At 37.9% G+C, this 15355-nt stretch overlaps 1 protein-coding gene across 25 annotated transcripts in view; it reads left to right on the top strand.

The window, feature by feature from the left end:
• neb (nebulin) overlaps positions 1-12625 on the top strand; it is a 90080-nt gene extending 77455 nt beyond the window's left edge. For 13 of the 25 annotated variants that reach the window (XM_088083623.1, XM_088083644.1, XM_088083643.1 and 10 more), the window contains 15 exons: positions 8-112; positions 488-592; positions 1052-1144; positions 2815-2907; positions 3261-3353; positions 3606-3698; positions 4703-4795; positions 5177-5269; positions 6645-6737; positions 7186-7293; positions 7553-7739; positions 8709-8801; positions 9827-9967; positions 10146-10249; positions 11806-12625. In XM_088083623.1, the coding sequence (XP_087939749.1) occupies positions 8-112; positions 488-592; positions 1052-1144; positions 2815-2907; positions 3261-3353; positions 3606-3698; positions 4703-4795; positions 5177-5269; positions 6645-6737; positions 7186-7293; positions 7553-7739; positions 8709-8801; positions 9827-9967; positions 10146-10249; positions 11806-11979 (1668 nt within the window). In that variant the 3' untranslated portion in view covers positions 11980-12625. The remainder of the gene's footprint in view (positions 1-7; positions 113-487; positions 593-1051; positions 1145-2814; positions 2908-3260; positions 3354-3605; positions 3699-4702; positions 4796-5176; positions 5270-6644; positions 6738-7185; positions 7294-7552; positions 7740-8708; positions 8802-9826; positions 9968-10145; positions 10250-11805) is intronic. The other 12 variants (XM_088083626.1, XM_088083627.1, XM_088083628.1 and 9 more) reach the window with 12 other exon arrangements.
• Positions 12626-15355: the final 2730 nt, after the last annotated feature.

Here is a 15355-nt window from a genome sequence, read left to right as displayed (position 1 = left end):
CCAACAGAAAAAGTACAAAGAGGAGGCTGAGAAGACCATGTCTCACTATGTGCCCGTCCTGGACACTCCGGAGATGCAGAGAGTCCGTGAGAACCAGAAGAACTTCAGCACTGTAAGTAACTAACGTATACGATGAGTTTTGATGATTATTGCTGCGGCAGCGCGTCTCTGCAGGACGGACAGTATGAAGTCAGATGTTTTCTGGGTGTCTGCTGGCTCTGTGAACGTCTACATGTCTGTTAGTGGATGGACTTTAGTTTTGTATTGTTTTCTCTTACTGAATTGAATTTATTGTAAACCGTGTTTGTTTAAAGTGTTCGGTGTCAAAGTTTGTTCTCAAAGCAGTCAAGTTTGTCATAATCAGGGAAAATAGCTTTCGAGCTAATCCTGAGCAGAAACTTTTTTTCTCTTCTGGTTTTCTGTTTTCTTTTTTTCTCTTTATCATTGTGAAACATTTTAACTGCACTTTTGTTTTTCTCCCTTGTAGAATCTATACCAGATTGACCTTAAAAACATAAAGGGCAAAGTGTCTACTGTAAAGGACACTCCTGAAATGCTTCGTGTTAAAGAGAATACAAAGAATTTCAGCTTGGTATCTACGCCATATTATTATTATTTTCTTAATGTTTTCTAACAACTTTTTCCTTTCTTCTTTTTTTTGTTTTAAATTTTTCTCTTTAACAATCCTTGATGTGCAGCCCTAATTTCTTTGGACCAAACATATTTTTTTAATTGTGTAGAATTTGCAGCATTTTAATTCACGCAACTAATCCCTGACTTTGTTTTCTTTAGTGCAACATTTTGTTAGTGCAGAGCTTGTGTGTTGTTAAATTTCAGTGCCGTGTTGTTATGTTTGTGTTCCTGTAAATGTTGATTTATGTGTTTGTTCGTTTCATTCGGTGTGTTTTTGTTGCTGTGTGACAGATTTTGTTCTCAAAGCAGCTAAAAGAAGTAGAGTATGGACGTTAAATTAAGCATCTCGGCTTTATTATCCGAGAGTGTGAATCAGGCTGACCTCTGGTTGCTGCTTTCATTCCTCGTTCATGTAAAGATTCAGTACAAAGAGGATTTGGGCGGAGGAACAGCTTTGTCCGAGACCCCTGAGATGGAGCGAGTTAAACGCAACCAGCGAAACATTAGCACGGTACTCCACAGAGTGACCCTGCCCTCCGTCATCTCCTCCTCCACCTCCCTCCATATTCCCTCCTTATCTGAGAATATAACCAGACCTGACCTGACATGTAATCTCTTCAAAAAAGCCATTTTAAATCCAACTTATTGCCAATGTTTTCATGCTTATTGTTTAACTTTTAGATAAGTTTCTTTTGCTCACTAATTACAGGATTTTATGGAGCGCCCAAAGATCCCAGAAGGTTTTGTTAACTTGTGGAAACATATAGATGTAAATATTTCTTAGTGCAGCTTAATTGCTGTAATACACTATATGGCCAAAACTATGTGGACACACTTTTTCAAGTACAGTTCTTTTTTATGTATGATTAATTTATGAAGTTTTCGACACAAGAAGCATACAAACAATACAAAAACCTTCGTGTGAATATGTATAATTAACTAAGAAAAGGTCTCTAGATGTAGGCAAATGAACAAATTATACAAAGAAAAGAGAAAAATAAATCAGCAGCAAGTGACCATAAAATAGATGAGTAAATACAAAAAAGAAAAATAAATAAATAAACAAAAAAGAAGGGGAGACAGAAGAAAAAAGGGGAAAGAAAAAAATAGATAAGTAAAAATAAATAAATAAAAAATAACCACGCAAACATACAACTACATCAAATATACAAAACAAAACAATTTAGAGACAGTTCAAGTACAGTTCTTTGTGTACTTTTGTTTTGGGGATTTTTTTTATAAGTGAGTGCAATAAGAAAACAATAACAAAAACAGGGTGTTGACAGATGATGCACACGTCGGGGAGGATGGAAACAGAAAGATTGGACAAGACAGGACATATATATATTTACACTAAAAAAGAGAAAAGAAAAAAAATAATAAACTAAACAAAAATTTAAAAAGTAAACTGAATAAATAACTGAAGAGGTTATTAAAAAGATGGAAAGTTTTTCATTGTTTTTGCAAAGTCCCTCACAGGATCTGCACATTGCCAGTTTACACAGCAACAGCAGGGCGTTTTAAAAAGGTTACACTCTGAATCCCAGTTTCAAAAACTTGCATTTTCAGGCCCCCAAAACGCTGTTGTCGTGTGAACGAAAGGCCAAACAAATGCACAAAGCTGGGTCTGTAAAGAAATGGTTTTCCCAGTTGTGTGTGACCTTAACCCCATTCAAACAAAATTTAGGACTAACTAGAACACCAACTGTGAGCCAAACTATTACCCAACATCAGTGACGACCTCAACAAACCTTTAATGGCTAAACGGGAGCTAATGCATGCACCCAAAAGAGTGGAGGCTGTTTTAGTGCCATATTAATGCCCAAAACATGATGTATATGTGTAATGGTTTGATCTATACATACTTTTGTGTATATTGTTTTACACAAGTTAACTTCTTCCTCATTTATTGGGACTTTGAGGGCTCTGTAGGGTTTGTCTTCCCCGTGATAATTTATTCATTTCCCCTAAATGCTGAATAAACTAAATTAATCCATTTAGAAAGCAGAACTTGCATATTTCACAGCCGTACTTATTGCCAACATGCCAAACTAGCACTGAAACATGTTGTGTGCTGCAGTGTGCTGTTGTTATGCGTGAATGTCTGTGTCAGGACATTCTGTGTTTTTGTTTGTCCCTGTCTTACTTTTTTGTCTTTGTAATTTATTATGCAATGATCAGATTCAGTACAAGGAGTCTGTGGGTCAAGGCACATCCATACCAGACCTCCCTGAGGTGAAGCGGGTCCGAGAAACCCAGAAGAATATCAGCTTGGTAGAGGAAAAGGACTGCAGTGATCCTCATCTTGTCCCCTTATAATCATTTCCCAAAACGCCCTCTGACCTCTCCTACTAGCCTAAAAATCTAGAAAACTGTGTTTTTAGTCCTAGTTTTCCCTCCATCCTAACTAAGTTTCATAAATCACTCCTTTTTACCAACTTTGGTTGATTTCCGTAAAAAAATATAATTTTCCCATATCTTTTTCCCCAAAATAAATCTGCATTTCCCTGGATTGTTTAAACTTAATTTCTTATTTCTGGCATTTCCTTCCCTCCTAAATTTAACACTAATCTGCCTTTGAGTGTGTTACCACCGTATTTGACCTTTTTGTGCTGTTTCATTTAAAGATTCAATACAAAGGAGAAGTGGGACAAGGCACGGCAGTATCAGAGACCCCTGAGATGGAGAGAATTAAACGCAATCAGCAAAACATTAGCACGGTACTCCACAGAGTGACCCTGCAGCTCCCTGTGCTGTTCTTTATCTGCCTTTGTCCGCCGCCCTCTACCTTTCTATTCATGTCCTTCAAACACACCATCATAACAACTCTCCTGAGCCTCCGCTGCTCGTTCTGACGTCAGAACTGTTATGCTTGTAACATATAAACCCTCCATGTTTGTGTCTACAGAGTGTGTTTTTGTTTGTCCCTGTCTTACTTTTTTGTCTTTGTAATTTATTTATGCAATGATCAGATTCAGTACAAGGAGTCTGTGGGTCAAGGCACATCCATACCAGACCTCCCTGAGGTGAAGCGGGTCCGAGAAACCCAGAAGAATATCAGCTTGGTAGAGGAAAAGGACTGCAGTGATCCTTATTTCATTTCCCAAAACGCCCTCTGACCTCTCCTACTAGTCTAAAAGTCTAAAAAGCTCCTCCTCCATCCTAACTAAGTTTCATAAATCATTCCTTTTTACCAGCTGTGGTAATGATGATTTACATTTTCACAAAAAAATAATTTCCCGCCATTTTTTTCCCCGAATAAAGGCCTTTTCACACCGGGGACGACGCAAAAATACAAAATAATTATTGACATGTTTAAACTTTTCTCACTTAGGGTGACATAAATATTCAAGCCCCGTTCATTTCACCCAAAACAAAAGTTGTGCACCATCATACAGTCATTTTTGCATCATGGAAGCCATAAATAGTTGTGCTCTTGATTATTTTTTAATGCCATTATCTCAAGTTAATTATATCATTACTTTAATAAAACAAGCTTAGTTTTCCTGAGATAACAGGTTCATTATTTTGTTATCTTTAGAGAACAAGCTTTTTTGCCAGAATATAAAGAGTTAATTGTGTTATTATCTTGCGAAAACTAGCTTTATCGTGTCAATATAAAGAGTTAATTGTTGTATTATTTTTGTATAAGTGGTTCTCTATATTTTAATGCCCAACAATTTACCCCTTTTGCTATTTTTTTCTGTAATAAATATCCGTAGTGACGTAAAGAAAACGTATTGATGGCATAAAGACATGACTTTATTGGTTGGCTTGTTTTTATCAGCATCCAAAATTTGCAGAATTCGAAGCAGCTGCGGAAAAAATCAAAACTGCAAGAAAGTTTTGGATTCAGTGTGGATAGAAAGGCTCAAATGTTTTAATTGCTGCAAATTATTTGCACAAATTATTTGGTTTTGGTGTGAAAAGACCTTAAATCTATATTTCCCTGAATTTTTTTTAATTTTAATTTTTATTTCTGGCATTTCCTTCCCTCCCAAATTAAAAACTAATCTCCCTTTGAGTGTGTTACCACCATATTTGACTTTTTTTATGTCGTCTCTTGAAGATTCAATACAAAGGAGAAGTGGGACAAGGCACGTCAGTTTCAGAGACTCCAGAGATGGAAAGAGTTAAACGCAATCAGCTCAACATTAGCACGGTACTCCACAGAGTGACCCCGTACCCGCCCGCCATCTCTACCTCACTCTTCACCCCCCCCCAACACGCCGTCATAACAGCTCCTGAGCCTTCACCGCTCCTTTAAATATCACAGCTGTTGTGCTTTTCATATTAAACCCACCATGCAGATATAACACCAGTGAGGCTCGCTGGGTTCGCTGAACCCCACCGTGTCTCTATCACAACCTGCTTCTCCATTTCTCAGGGGAAAAAAAGTATTTAATTCCATGTTTCATGTCTGCTGTGATTTTTTAAATTTTTTTTTTGTGCTGTGTTGTGTCTCCGTCTTTCTGCAATTGTCTCAGATTGACCTCTTTATTTTTTCCTCCACTTTGTCTGCCTGAAACTGTCTGACGGGCAGATAAAATACAAGGACTCTATGGGTCGAGGTACGGCGATACCGGACCTCCCGGAGGTGAAGCGGGTCAAACAAACCCAGAAGCACATCAGCTCGGTAGCAGAACAAAACCGAACCTCGTGTGCTCCCTAACCGTTGAGAGTGGACAGTAGTTCCCATCAATAATACCCATCATACGCCCTTTTGCTACTCCCTCCCTGCTGCTGCTGCTGCCATCTCACACACCTGTCGCTCATCTTCATCTTCATCCGAGGCAAAGAATGCAGTTTCCTGAGCTCCAGCCCATCACCACCATCTCTTTTTTTCTTTTACTCCATCTTTAATCTTCCACCATCACCCCCTCAAGCTGAGTGAAACCCTCCTCTTTGGCCTGTGATGCCGCCCCACTGTACACAGTGTTTTCTAACCCACAGCTCAGCTTATTTTTTTTGTTTTTTGGTCACATAAAGCTGCTAAATTAATTTCCACTTCACAGCTAACGACAAACTAAATCTCCTGCTGAAGCGTTAGGAGTGTGCTTTGTTTTCTACGTGTTTGTTTCCTCCACAGAGATTCTGGCTGTTTCGACAGACGCCGCCAGGATGAGTCACTCTATAGGACCAATTTCTCAGACACTGCTTAAATATATTCCAAAAGCAACAGGAAATTCCTTCTCTCAGATCATTTAAAGTCCTCCTCGACTCCAAAAAAACCCTTGACCACTCTTATTGTGTAAAGTTTGTCATTAGAGAGGTTTTTTCACATTCCTGTACTGATGGGGTCGACATCTGTGCACTTTAAGAAGAAATGGCTCAAATAATAGCGAGAAATTCAGAAAAAAGTTACCTGAAAAAAAGCAAAAAAGAAAAGTTTAAAAAAAAAGTTACAAAAAAGTTACCTTAAGAAAATGCACAAAGTAAAAATGTTTTTTCTCTGTTTTAATTTTAGATATTATTATTATTATTATATTATTATTATATATTATTGATTATATATTATTATTGATTCTTATATATTATTATATATAAGAATCTTTATAATTAAGATTATATAGATCTATTATAAAATTATAAGATACTTATTATTATTATTATTATTATTATTATTATTATTATTATTATTATTATTATTATTATTATTATTATTATTATTGGCACTTTTTTCAGGTCATTTCCTTTTTTTTTTTACTTGTCTTTTTTGTACTAACTTTACAAAGTTTCTTGTAGATTTTTACTAATTTCTCACTTATTTTTGAGTCATTTCTTGTTAAGTTACTCATTGATGTTTTTCCACGTTTTTTTAAGAAATCAAGCCAATATGTTGAAGTTTCAAAGTGTTAAAACGTGTGCGGAGGGGGACTTTAATCTTGGAAACATCCTTCACATAGTTTTGTCTGTATCTTCTGTCGCGGTTAATGCGAGTCTATGAAAGCAGTCCTATGGGTGTGTGCTCTGTGAGTGGTTCAGTGTCTCACTGTGCTTCTGTCCTGTAGGTGTTGTATAAAGACAGTTCAGCCAAGGGGACTCCTGTGGTGTTTACCCCAGAGATGGAGCGAGTCAAAAGGAACCAAGAAAACATTAGCTCGGTACCTTCAGAACCAAGAACATATTCTACTGAGGAAAATGTTCTCGTTAACCCTTTTCTAACTGAGTTCTCCCTGGCTCTGTAGTTAATTTAATTAATTTTCCCCACTACGCTCTTTTTTTTAAATGTGCTGTGGTGTGTCTGTGCACATCATCACTGCTAACCTCTCCTGTCGTTGAAACTACTCCACTTCATCTTGTTCCCCTGCTGTCCTCGCACTGAGGACATGGATGTCTTCTTGTTTATGTTTAATACTTCCACCTCTTAATTAAAAAAAAAAAATCTCCCTGCTAATTCATCCGTCTGAAATCCCAGTAATGTAACCCCAGCAGCTGTGTGTGTCCTCCCTGCCACACCCTTTGTGCTGTGGATGCTAACGGCTACTGAATGATGGCTTCAAGACTGAGACATTTCAGCCGCTCACTGTGCGTCCTCTGTTTCTGCACCAGGTGCTGTACTCCGACAGTTTCCGTAAGCAGGTCCAGGGCAAGGCCGCCTTCGTCCTGGACACACCTGAGATGAGACGCGTCAGGGAGACCCAGCGCATCATCTCTGGAGTAAGATATTATGGTTGCTTAACTGTTTTTACACACCTCAAAGGGTAATTTAGTCCTTTTTTTTGTTTTAAACCTGGTTCCTGATTTCCCATGTCTTTGTGTCTAATGGAAAGAGGGCAAGGTAGCTTTATTTGTGTAGCACATTTCATACAACAGGGCAATTCAAAGTGCTTTACAGAGTAATAAAATAAAAAAACATAAGAAAAGATACAGATTTACAATAAAAGAGATCACTGTGGTTGTGATCTGTGGTTTCCAGGTGAGATACCATGAAGACTTTGAGAAGAACAAAGGCAGCTTCACTCCCACCACGTCTGACCTGGTGACCGAGCGCGTCAAGAAGAACACTCAGGACTTCAGCGACATCAGCTACCGCGGCATCCAGAGGCGCGTGGTGGAGATGGAGAGGAGACGTGCCATCGAGCACGACCAGGAGACCATCACCGGTACAGCCACAAGCATGCACACATTAGTTTTCCTTTAAAATAACTTTTTAAACAACTTTTTCCCTCATGCAAACACATATACAAATAGACAGACAGCTGTAACATACATATATATTCACAATACACAGTATACCCACCACTTATCCCTCCCTACCTCCTTTGACATGGAGAGCAAATAAAAAAATAATTTTTAAAAAGGGGGGGGGGTCCAGTATATAGATATATAGATATTAATTACAGTTGCAGTGTCTACACAGAGAGAAATCACCAGTGAGATGGCACGGCGTATCAAAGAGTCCCTTTACATGATCAATAATGCACACATTAGTTTAATACCCGGGGGATGCTGCTGTCCTGGCACATAAAGAAATGCATGTAAAAGTTAAAATATACTTTAAAATGAAGCTACAAGAAATTAAAACTAGGTGACTTTTTCTCTCTAAAAACATATTTAATGCAATCGATCAATCAATACACAAAACGAAGCATCATTTTTTCTAAACGATAAATTTCACTAGACTTAAGGGCATCTGTGTTTTTGGAGGTATTTCCACATTCTTTGAAGACTTTTCTAATCATCCGCTAAAAATATTACAGTTTCTGCAATGAAATTTTATTTTAAAGCAACTTCCCAAACATAAATGAAAGAAATTGCTTGATTTTTAAAATGTGAATTAATTTTTTGTTGTTGTTGTTGTATTCGTCTACATCATGTTAATTTGTGCATTTTCTCATATAAAAAAAGCAAGGAGAAAGTATTTTTGCAGCTATTTTCATTGTGCAGTGGACAGAATATGTTTTTAATCTTCTCTACTCAGGAAACAGAAACTTAGCTCATTTTATTTTTAATACACAACCTGTTATTACACAAGAGGAGCAAACTGGGACACATTTTATACACAGACTGAGATTTTTAGTTTTGTGGTAATATCTGCTGCACTGATGATTTTTTCGACTGTGTGCTCTCAGATCTGCGTGTGTGGCGCACAAACCCCGGCTCTGTGTTTGACTACGACCCTGCTGAGGACAACATCCAGTCCAGGAGTCTGCACATGATGTCAGGTGAGAAAAAAATTAAAAACAACTTGAAAGCATCACTTCACAGGTCAAATTTATTGTATTAATAAATATTATTACAATAAAATTAATTATTTAACCTTTTGAAATGGGTAGAAGGTAATGAGCAACAAAAGAAGAGATTAAGTTGGCAAGAAATCTGTGAAAAGTACAAAAAAATTAAATTTGCCAAAAAACCCCAAACCCAAACAAACAAAAAATGAGAAGGTAAAACAAAAATATACATAGCAAAAAATGACTTAAAGAAATACTTAAAAATTATAAGAATTATGTAAAATGATTTAAAATATATAATTATGATAAATATTTAGATAGTTCACCGGACATTTTTCCCTGGCTTTTAAAAAAATAGTCTTATACTTATTATCTCTTTTTTTTCATCTTAGTTTAAAATGCCGATGATACGGTCTTCTTTCGTGTTCACGGTTTGGAGACCGGAGAACACGGAGAATCGATGTGCTAACGATGTGTGTAGCAGGTCCATATTGACAAAAGTTTAAACATAAATACATATCGTATGTGTGATCTAAGCAGCTAATTAACATTATCTCCAGCCAATAACGTTGTTTTAAACATCCAAAGAACGTCTATAAAATGAACTGCATGGTAACCAGACTGGTCTTTTGATTGAGACAGACCTTTATTTGTCCACCAGGCTAGTAAAAGGGACTGGGTGTTTTACTGGGACTAGGCTTGTATTTGAGTTTTATGGTTGCACCTTTACTTTTTAAGAGACCTTGTCATGGTCCAAAATATTGAAAAAACTGAACTCCTTGTTTAACATTTATAAACAACGTATGAACACGCTGGATCTTATTAAGCTCCTGTTTCGAGGTCAGACAGCTGGACATCAGAGCAGGTGCGATAAAACTAAAGATTTCGCTGCTTGTTTTATTGTCATCTCTGTTAAAAAGTAAAAGCTCCAACAGTTTGGCCTCTTTAACCTGCACAATAGCTGCTCAATACACGTGATGTACAACTCTGTCCTTTTTCTGGTGTCGCTCCGACAGTACAAGCTCAGCGTCGCAGCAAGGAGCACTCCCGCTCCACCAGCGCCCTGAGCGGCATGGCTGACGAGAAGTCTGAGGTGTCCCAGGACGCCGACCACCACATGTCCCTCTACAGCAACGGCTTCATGGCCTCCTCTATCGGTACACCGTCCACAGATTCATTGTTTTCATTGTACGATGTTTTATATTGTCATGCCGGTATAGTTTCCAGACGCCACAGATGAGGTATGCGGGGTTTAAAATCTGCCCTCTGCAGTGTAACAGTTACAGCAGCGTTCAGAAAGTGTCTCATCTGTTGTTTACGGTATTTTCTGAACAGGTTACCAGCAGGCCAAGACTGTGGAGGTGCAGCAGAGGTCATCATCTGTCGCCACCCAGCAGACCACCGTCTCCTCCGTCCCCTCACACCCCTCCACCACCGGGGTTAGTAACACGCTACTTTACACACACTCTGCGTTAAGGGCCGTCCACACCAAGAGCTGTAATTATGAAAGATAAAGAAAAAGGAGAGGAATGAGCGGCTGCTCTGAGACCTCAAAACCTGAAAAAACGAGGGAGGAATTACGTTAAAAAGTCTTTATTATAGTGGCTAAATCATTAAAAAAGCCAACATTTCGACCACTACCGGTCTTCGTCAGGGCGTCACAAACATGACTATAAAACTATAAAAGCTACTATAAACTAGCTATAAAAGGTAACTACTATAAAAGTACCAACTGACTATAAAAGATAGTTTTAAGATCTTCTTAGCTCAAGTGGATGGCGGAGTCCACACTACAATTATAACGACAACAAAAGTGGCGAACGGTATCATTTGGATCACTCCTAGAGCGAGTTCATGAACGACAGAAATGTCGCATGTTTTTATGTTAAAAAATATATAAAAAGCTGTTTTACTATAAAGCTATTTTACTGTTTTTTTATTGTTTTTTTATTCCTGTAAATTTAGTCATCAGTGATTAATGAGTCTCGTGATTGTGCGAGATTCTGGCCAGTAGAGGGTGATGTTGATTACTGTCAGGAGCAGAAGATAAATAAAAAAAGTTCCTCACGTTGATTAAAAAACATCAGCTTATTATTCCAAGACCAAACAAAAATACACCGTCTTGCCAAAACGTATGCCACATGCATGAACACAGCCGAAATTATCGAAAAATGAGCAATGAAAAGTGTGTAAAATGTGCCGAACAGTCCATAAGGGTTCAAACACCAAAGTCACACAAAACAAACTACCGATAGTGACAGTAGGCGGGTTTTCATTACGGATTTATGCAAAAATTAAGCGATATTTTCGAAATGTTGATAAAACACAGTTGTGAGATGAGTGATGTTTTTCGACTTCTCCTCTGGCAGTAACACTCCAAAAAGCACGGTGATGGATGTTGAAATTATGGCAGCTTTATTTCTATTTCAGCCACCACACTAGCCGTCATTATTTCCAGTCAATAGCGACGCAGGCGTTTTACGTGAGCGATAATGGAAAGACAAGCCCCTTATATGTGGGAGCAGCCACGAATGAGGGATTTCTGGGAGCTGATAGTCCACAATTTCACAGAGATATTGTGGATGTCAAAACTTTCGGATGATCTGCTCAACTCTCTCAGAGTTATATGACACAATAACAGCTCTTGTAGCTCCTGCAGCATCATGAGGGAGCCAGTTCCTGCTGACGAGCACACAGATATAGCATCATGTGACCTAGAAAAGCTAAAATAGTGTTTCCATTGCAGTTTTGCAAAATATTGCTTTTTCGAATCACCTGAAATACCACCTCATGTGAGCATAAAAACGTTTTTGTGATAAAATGCAGTTTTTTTTTTCAAAATTGACGTCTCTCCATTAGGCGTATTTTATATCCGCAGTTTCAGTTTGTGCAGTTTGAAGGTTAATGGAAACCTCTGACCGATCAGTAACTCCCGTGTTCAGCGAGGTTAAATTACTGTTTTTGTGACTCTGACCGTCTTCTTTATTCTCTGCAGAAAACTGTTCGCGCCATGTATGACTACTCCGCAGCCGACAACGATGAGGTGTCCTTCAAGGACGGCGACGTCATCGTTAACGTGCAGTCCATTGACGAGGGGTGGATGTACGGCACCGTGCAGCGCACCGGCAAGACCGGCATGCTGCCCGCCAACTACGTTGAAGCAATTTAAAAGACAAAGCCCGCCCATCGTCCCTCCAGAGTGGGCGCGACACATCCACAGGGCAAACTTTTGGTCTTCCTGTGAACACACCCGCGGCTTAGTGCAATGATTAGTGTCTTGAAGCTCTAACTGTATTTTGATTGTGTTGTAATTCGCGTCTGTTTTCATTCATGTCCCGCTGCCTCTGTTGCCTGTGGATGTGACATCAGCATCTAGACATATAAATATTTCTGATTATACATACAAAGACTACTATGAATGACAGGCTATGATAGATTGTTTTAACTGTTCTAAGACGCCCTCTTAGGAAAACGAGACTCACCGACACCCCTCCCCTTGTATATTTCAAAAATATTTAATATATATAAAACCGTTTTTGTCCGAGTACCCAAACAGTGGGCTCAAATAGTTCCAATAAATGGAAAGTCTACGGAGAGAAAAAGAAATGACTAAAATGATGAAACTTTTAAGGAGTCAGTTACCGTCTGTCTCCTCCATGATTTAACCGCTCCTGAAGAGTCGTACGAGACGAGCCTCAGTCTTCCCTCCTTTACACTGAAGGCTAGTCACTAGTAGAGTGTGTGTTTTGTTTTCTCCGATTATTTAGGTCCTCTACCTTTAATCCGTAGCCAATAAAGCACACCAAGCTCCTGCAGCACTCTGTCTCCTCACTTTCATTCTGACCTTTGACCTCGTGCCTCCTCTTTCATTCACTTTTTATTCACACTTTCTCTCAGTCGCTCCTGAATGAGTCTCATCGTAAAACATTTAAATGTGGCGTTACTGCGTCACGTTTGTATTCCTTACTTCATGTCCATGTCTGTCCAGACTCCCGTGGTGGGTGAAGTATTTGCAACTTGAGTAAAAGTACAGATTTCTTTCACCAGAAAGTGACTTTGGTAGATGTTAAAGTCACCTGTTAGAATATTTATGATATTTAACTTAAGTTGTAAAAGTAAAAGTACAAGTAAATTCTGGTAATAAAAAAGCAAGTGGTAAGAATTTTATTTTTATTTAATTTAACCAGAAAAAAACTTTCAAGATTAAAAATCTGATGATTCTGAAGTTTGAAAATAATTTTAGGACATTTATAGGATTTCAGGACATTTTGAGGATTTCAGAACATTAATAAGATTTTAGGACATTTCCAGAAGTTAAGGACATTTATAGGATTTTTTTGATATTTCTATGATTTCAGGACATTTCAAGGATTTTAGGACACTTCTATGATTTTAGGACATTCGGGGCTTGGCTAGGACCTCTGTCGGGGTGTGAGGGATCCTCCACTGACACTTTATTGATAAACAAGCTCTATGTTGATGCAGTTTTATGTGCTTTGGCCCCTGATGTATACTAAAAGTACAAAAACAATTCCCAGTGTGAATCTCTTTATTTTCATTGTGAATTAGACACCTCACCGATTGGGGCTGTCAAAGGGATGAGGGGCCCAAATCAGCCACAAAGGGCCACACAAAAATGCCTCGAACAGACATGACATGAGCAAAGACAAACATAAAGCCACGAAAAGATGCCTATTGATTACAAAGAAAGTCAAAACCAGCACAAAGTCTGTGTGTCCTGGATTCACGGTGACCACAGTCAGCGCAACGTAAAGAAGATAAACAAGGATGACTACATTTGTTCTAAGGTAAGGCAACATAATGTGAGCAACATTTACTTTGTTTTCTGTGCATCAGATCTCTTTTAACCCTTTAAAACCTGAGCAAATTGGCCTGATTCCTGTCAAAAACGTGGGAGGAAGGCAATATGCAACTTATCAAAATATGACCCACAAATAAGCAACAAATTGGTGAAAAGCTACGAAAAAATTACCCGAAAATTAGCATCAAAAAAAGGAAAGGAAAGCAAAAATGAAAAAGTGCTAAAAACAACTATATATATGAATTCTGTAACATGTTATGAATATATAATTCTAATAACCATAAATATAGTTTCTGGAATTTTTTCTCTATTTTTCTTTTAAATATAATTTTCTAATATTTCTCTCCATCCTTTTTTAACATTCATTACAGGTTGTTTTCTGGTCACCTTTAACCAGTTTTCTTGGAATTTGTTCATTGCATTTTCCCATGTTTCTGATGTGAATTAAACCTTTTAGCTCACTTTTCAAGCCTTTAAATACTTGCGAATGTGACACAAGAAAAACTGATGTCCATTCATGTTTCCTATATTTTTAGATTTATGTGTAGGCTATATTATGTTATATATTGTAGCATTATGCTTTTTTCATTCTTCCTTTTTCTTTTTTTGTATAGTTAGCTCCATGTCTTTGTACAGAATAGGCTATAAAAGCAACTGTATTGTTCCCAATTTCCCCCAGGGATAAATTAAATACAGTATTGCTGATTCCTATCTTTTTATGTTTCCTTTATTTTCCGTAGTCTCAAAAAGAAGTTTTCCTCATGGGTCCTCTGCTTTCAGCAGGTCTAATCTCATGATGATTCTGCACTTTTTTATCCTGCAAGTTAATAAAAAAGCCATAAAAAGTCAAACTAATTATTGCATGTTTTTTTATTTTCCATCCAGTTATTGGGAACAATAACATGATATTATTACATTACATGATGTATTATATGAATCATTCCGTCTCTGTCACAATGAGAAACGGTATGAATTCACACAATGAGCCTTTGTGTGCTAATTAATGAACTGAGCACCTGAACGTGTGTCAGCTGATCAGCCAATCACAGCAGGGCCAGTGGCTCTGCCGGAACTGGCGGAAGGGAAAGTTGGTGAAATGCGGAAGAGAAAGAAAATAAAACGAGGAGCTCCCACTCTGTCACTCTTTTTCAGGAACTACAAACAGTCTGTTCTGGTAAAAAAAAAAAAAAAAAAAGTGACAACGTGTAAGATAAGATAAGGGGTTGAATCAAAATAAGCATGTCAAAAAAGTGCAATACACAAAGAATGATAGAAAAATAAAGTAAAAATATTGCTATTCACAGTAAGGGTAAAAGATTATACAAGTCTGTTCACTGTCACACCTACCTGTGAGGAAAATTGTACTCAGAAAATTGTAGTACACACAAAGTGTGTAGTAGTATGCTAAACAGAAGTGAAAATATATATAATTGTTATAAATACGTCGAAACCAAACAATTTCAAGGCACACTGTTTTACAAACGTTAAAAAGCTTTTACTAAATGGTATCCAGAGCAGCAGTGGATTATTGTCACAGGTGCAATCACTGAAGTGACACACTCAGGTCAACTCCAGCAAAGCAGCAACAAATACATCACTCAATCAGCAGCATCACATCCATCTTTTTTTTCTTGTTTTTTTTCGGGGGAAATGTGGGCGGGGAAAATGCTTTTTTTCTCGCCATTTTTTGTATTTGCTGGTCTTGGCTCTTGATCCTTTAAGG

Source organism: Plectropomus leopardus, chromosome 10 (genome assembly GCF_026936395.1).
Source record: "Plectropomus leopardus strain MGB_pleo_1.0 chromosome 10, ASM2693639v1, whole genome shotgun sequence".
Lineage (NCBI taxonomy): Eukaryota > Metazoa > Chordata > Actinopteri > Perciformes > Serranidae > Plectropomus > Plectropomus leopardus.
Note: the sequence above shows the minus strand (reverse complement) of the source record. Positions and strands in the feature narration are given on the sequence as shown.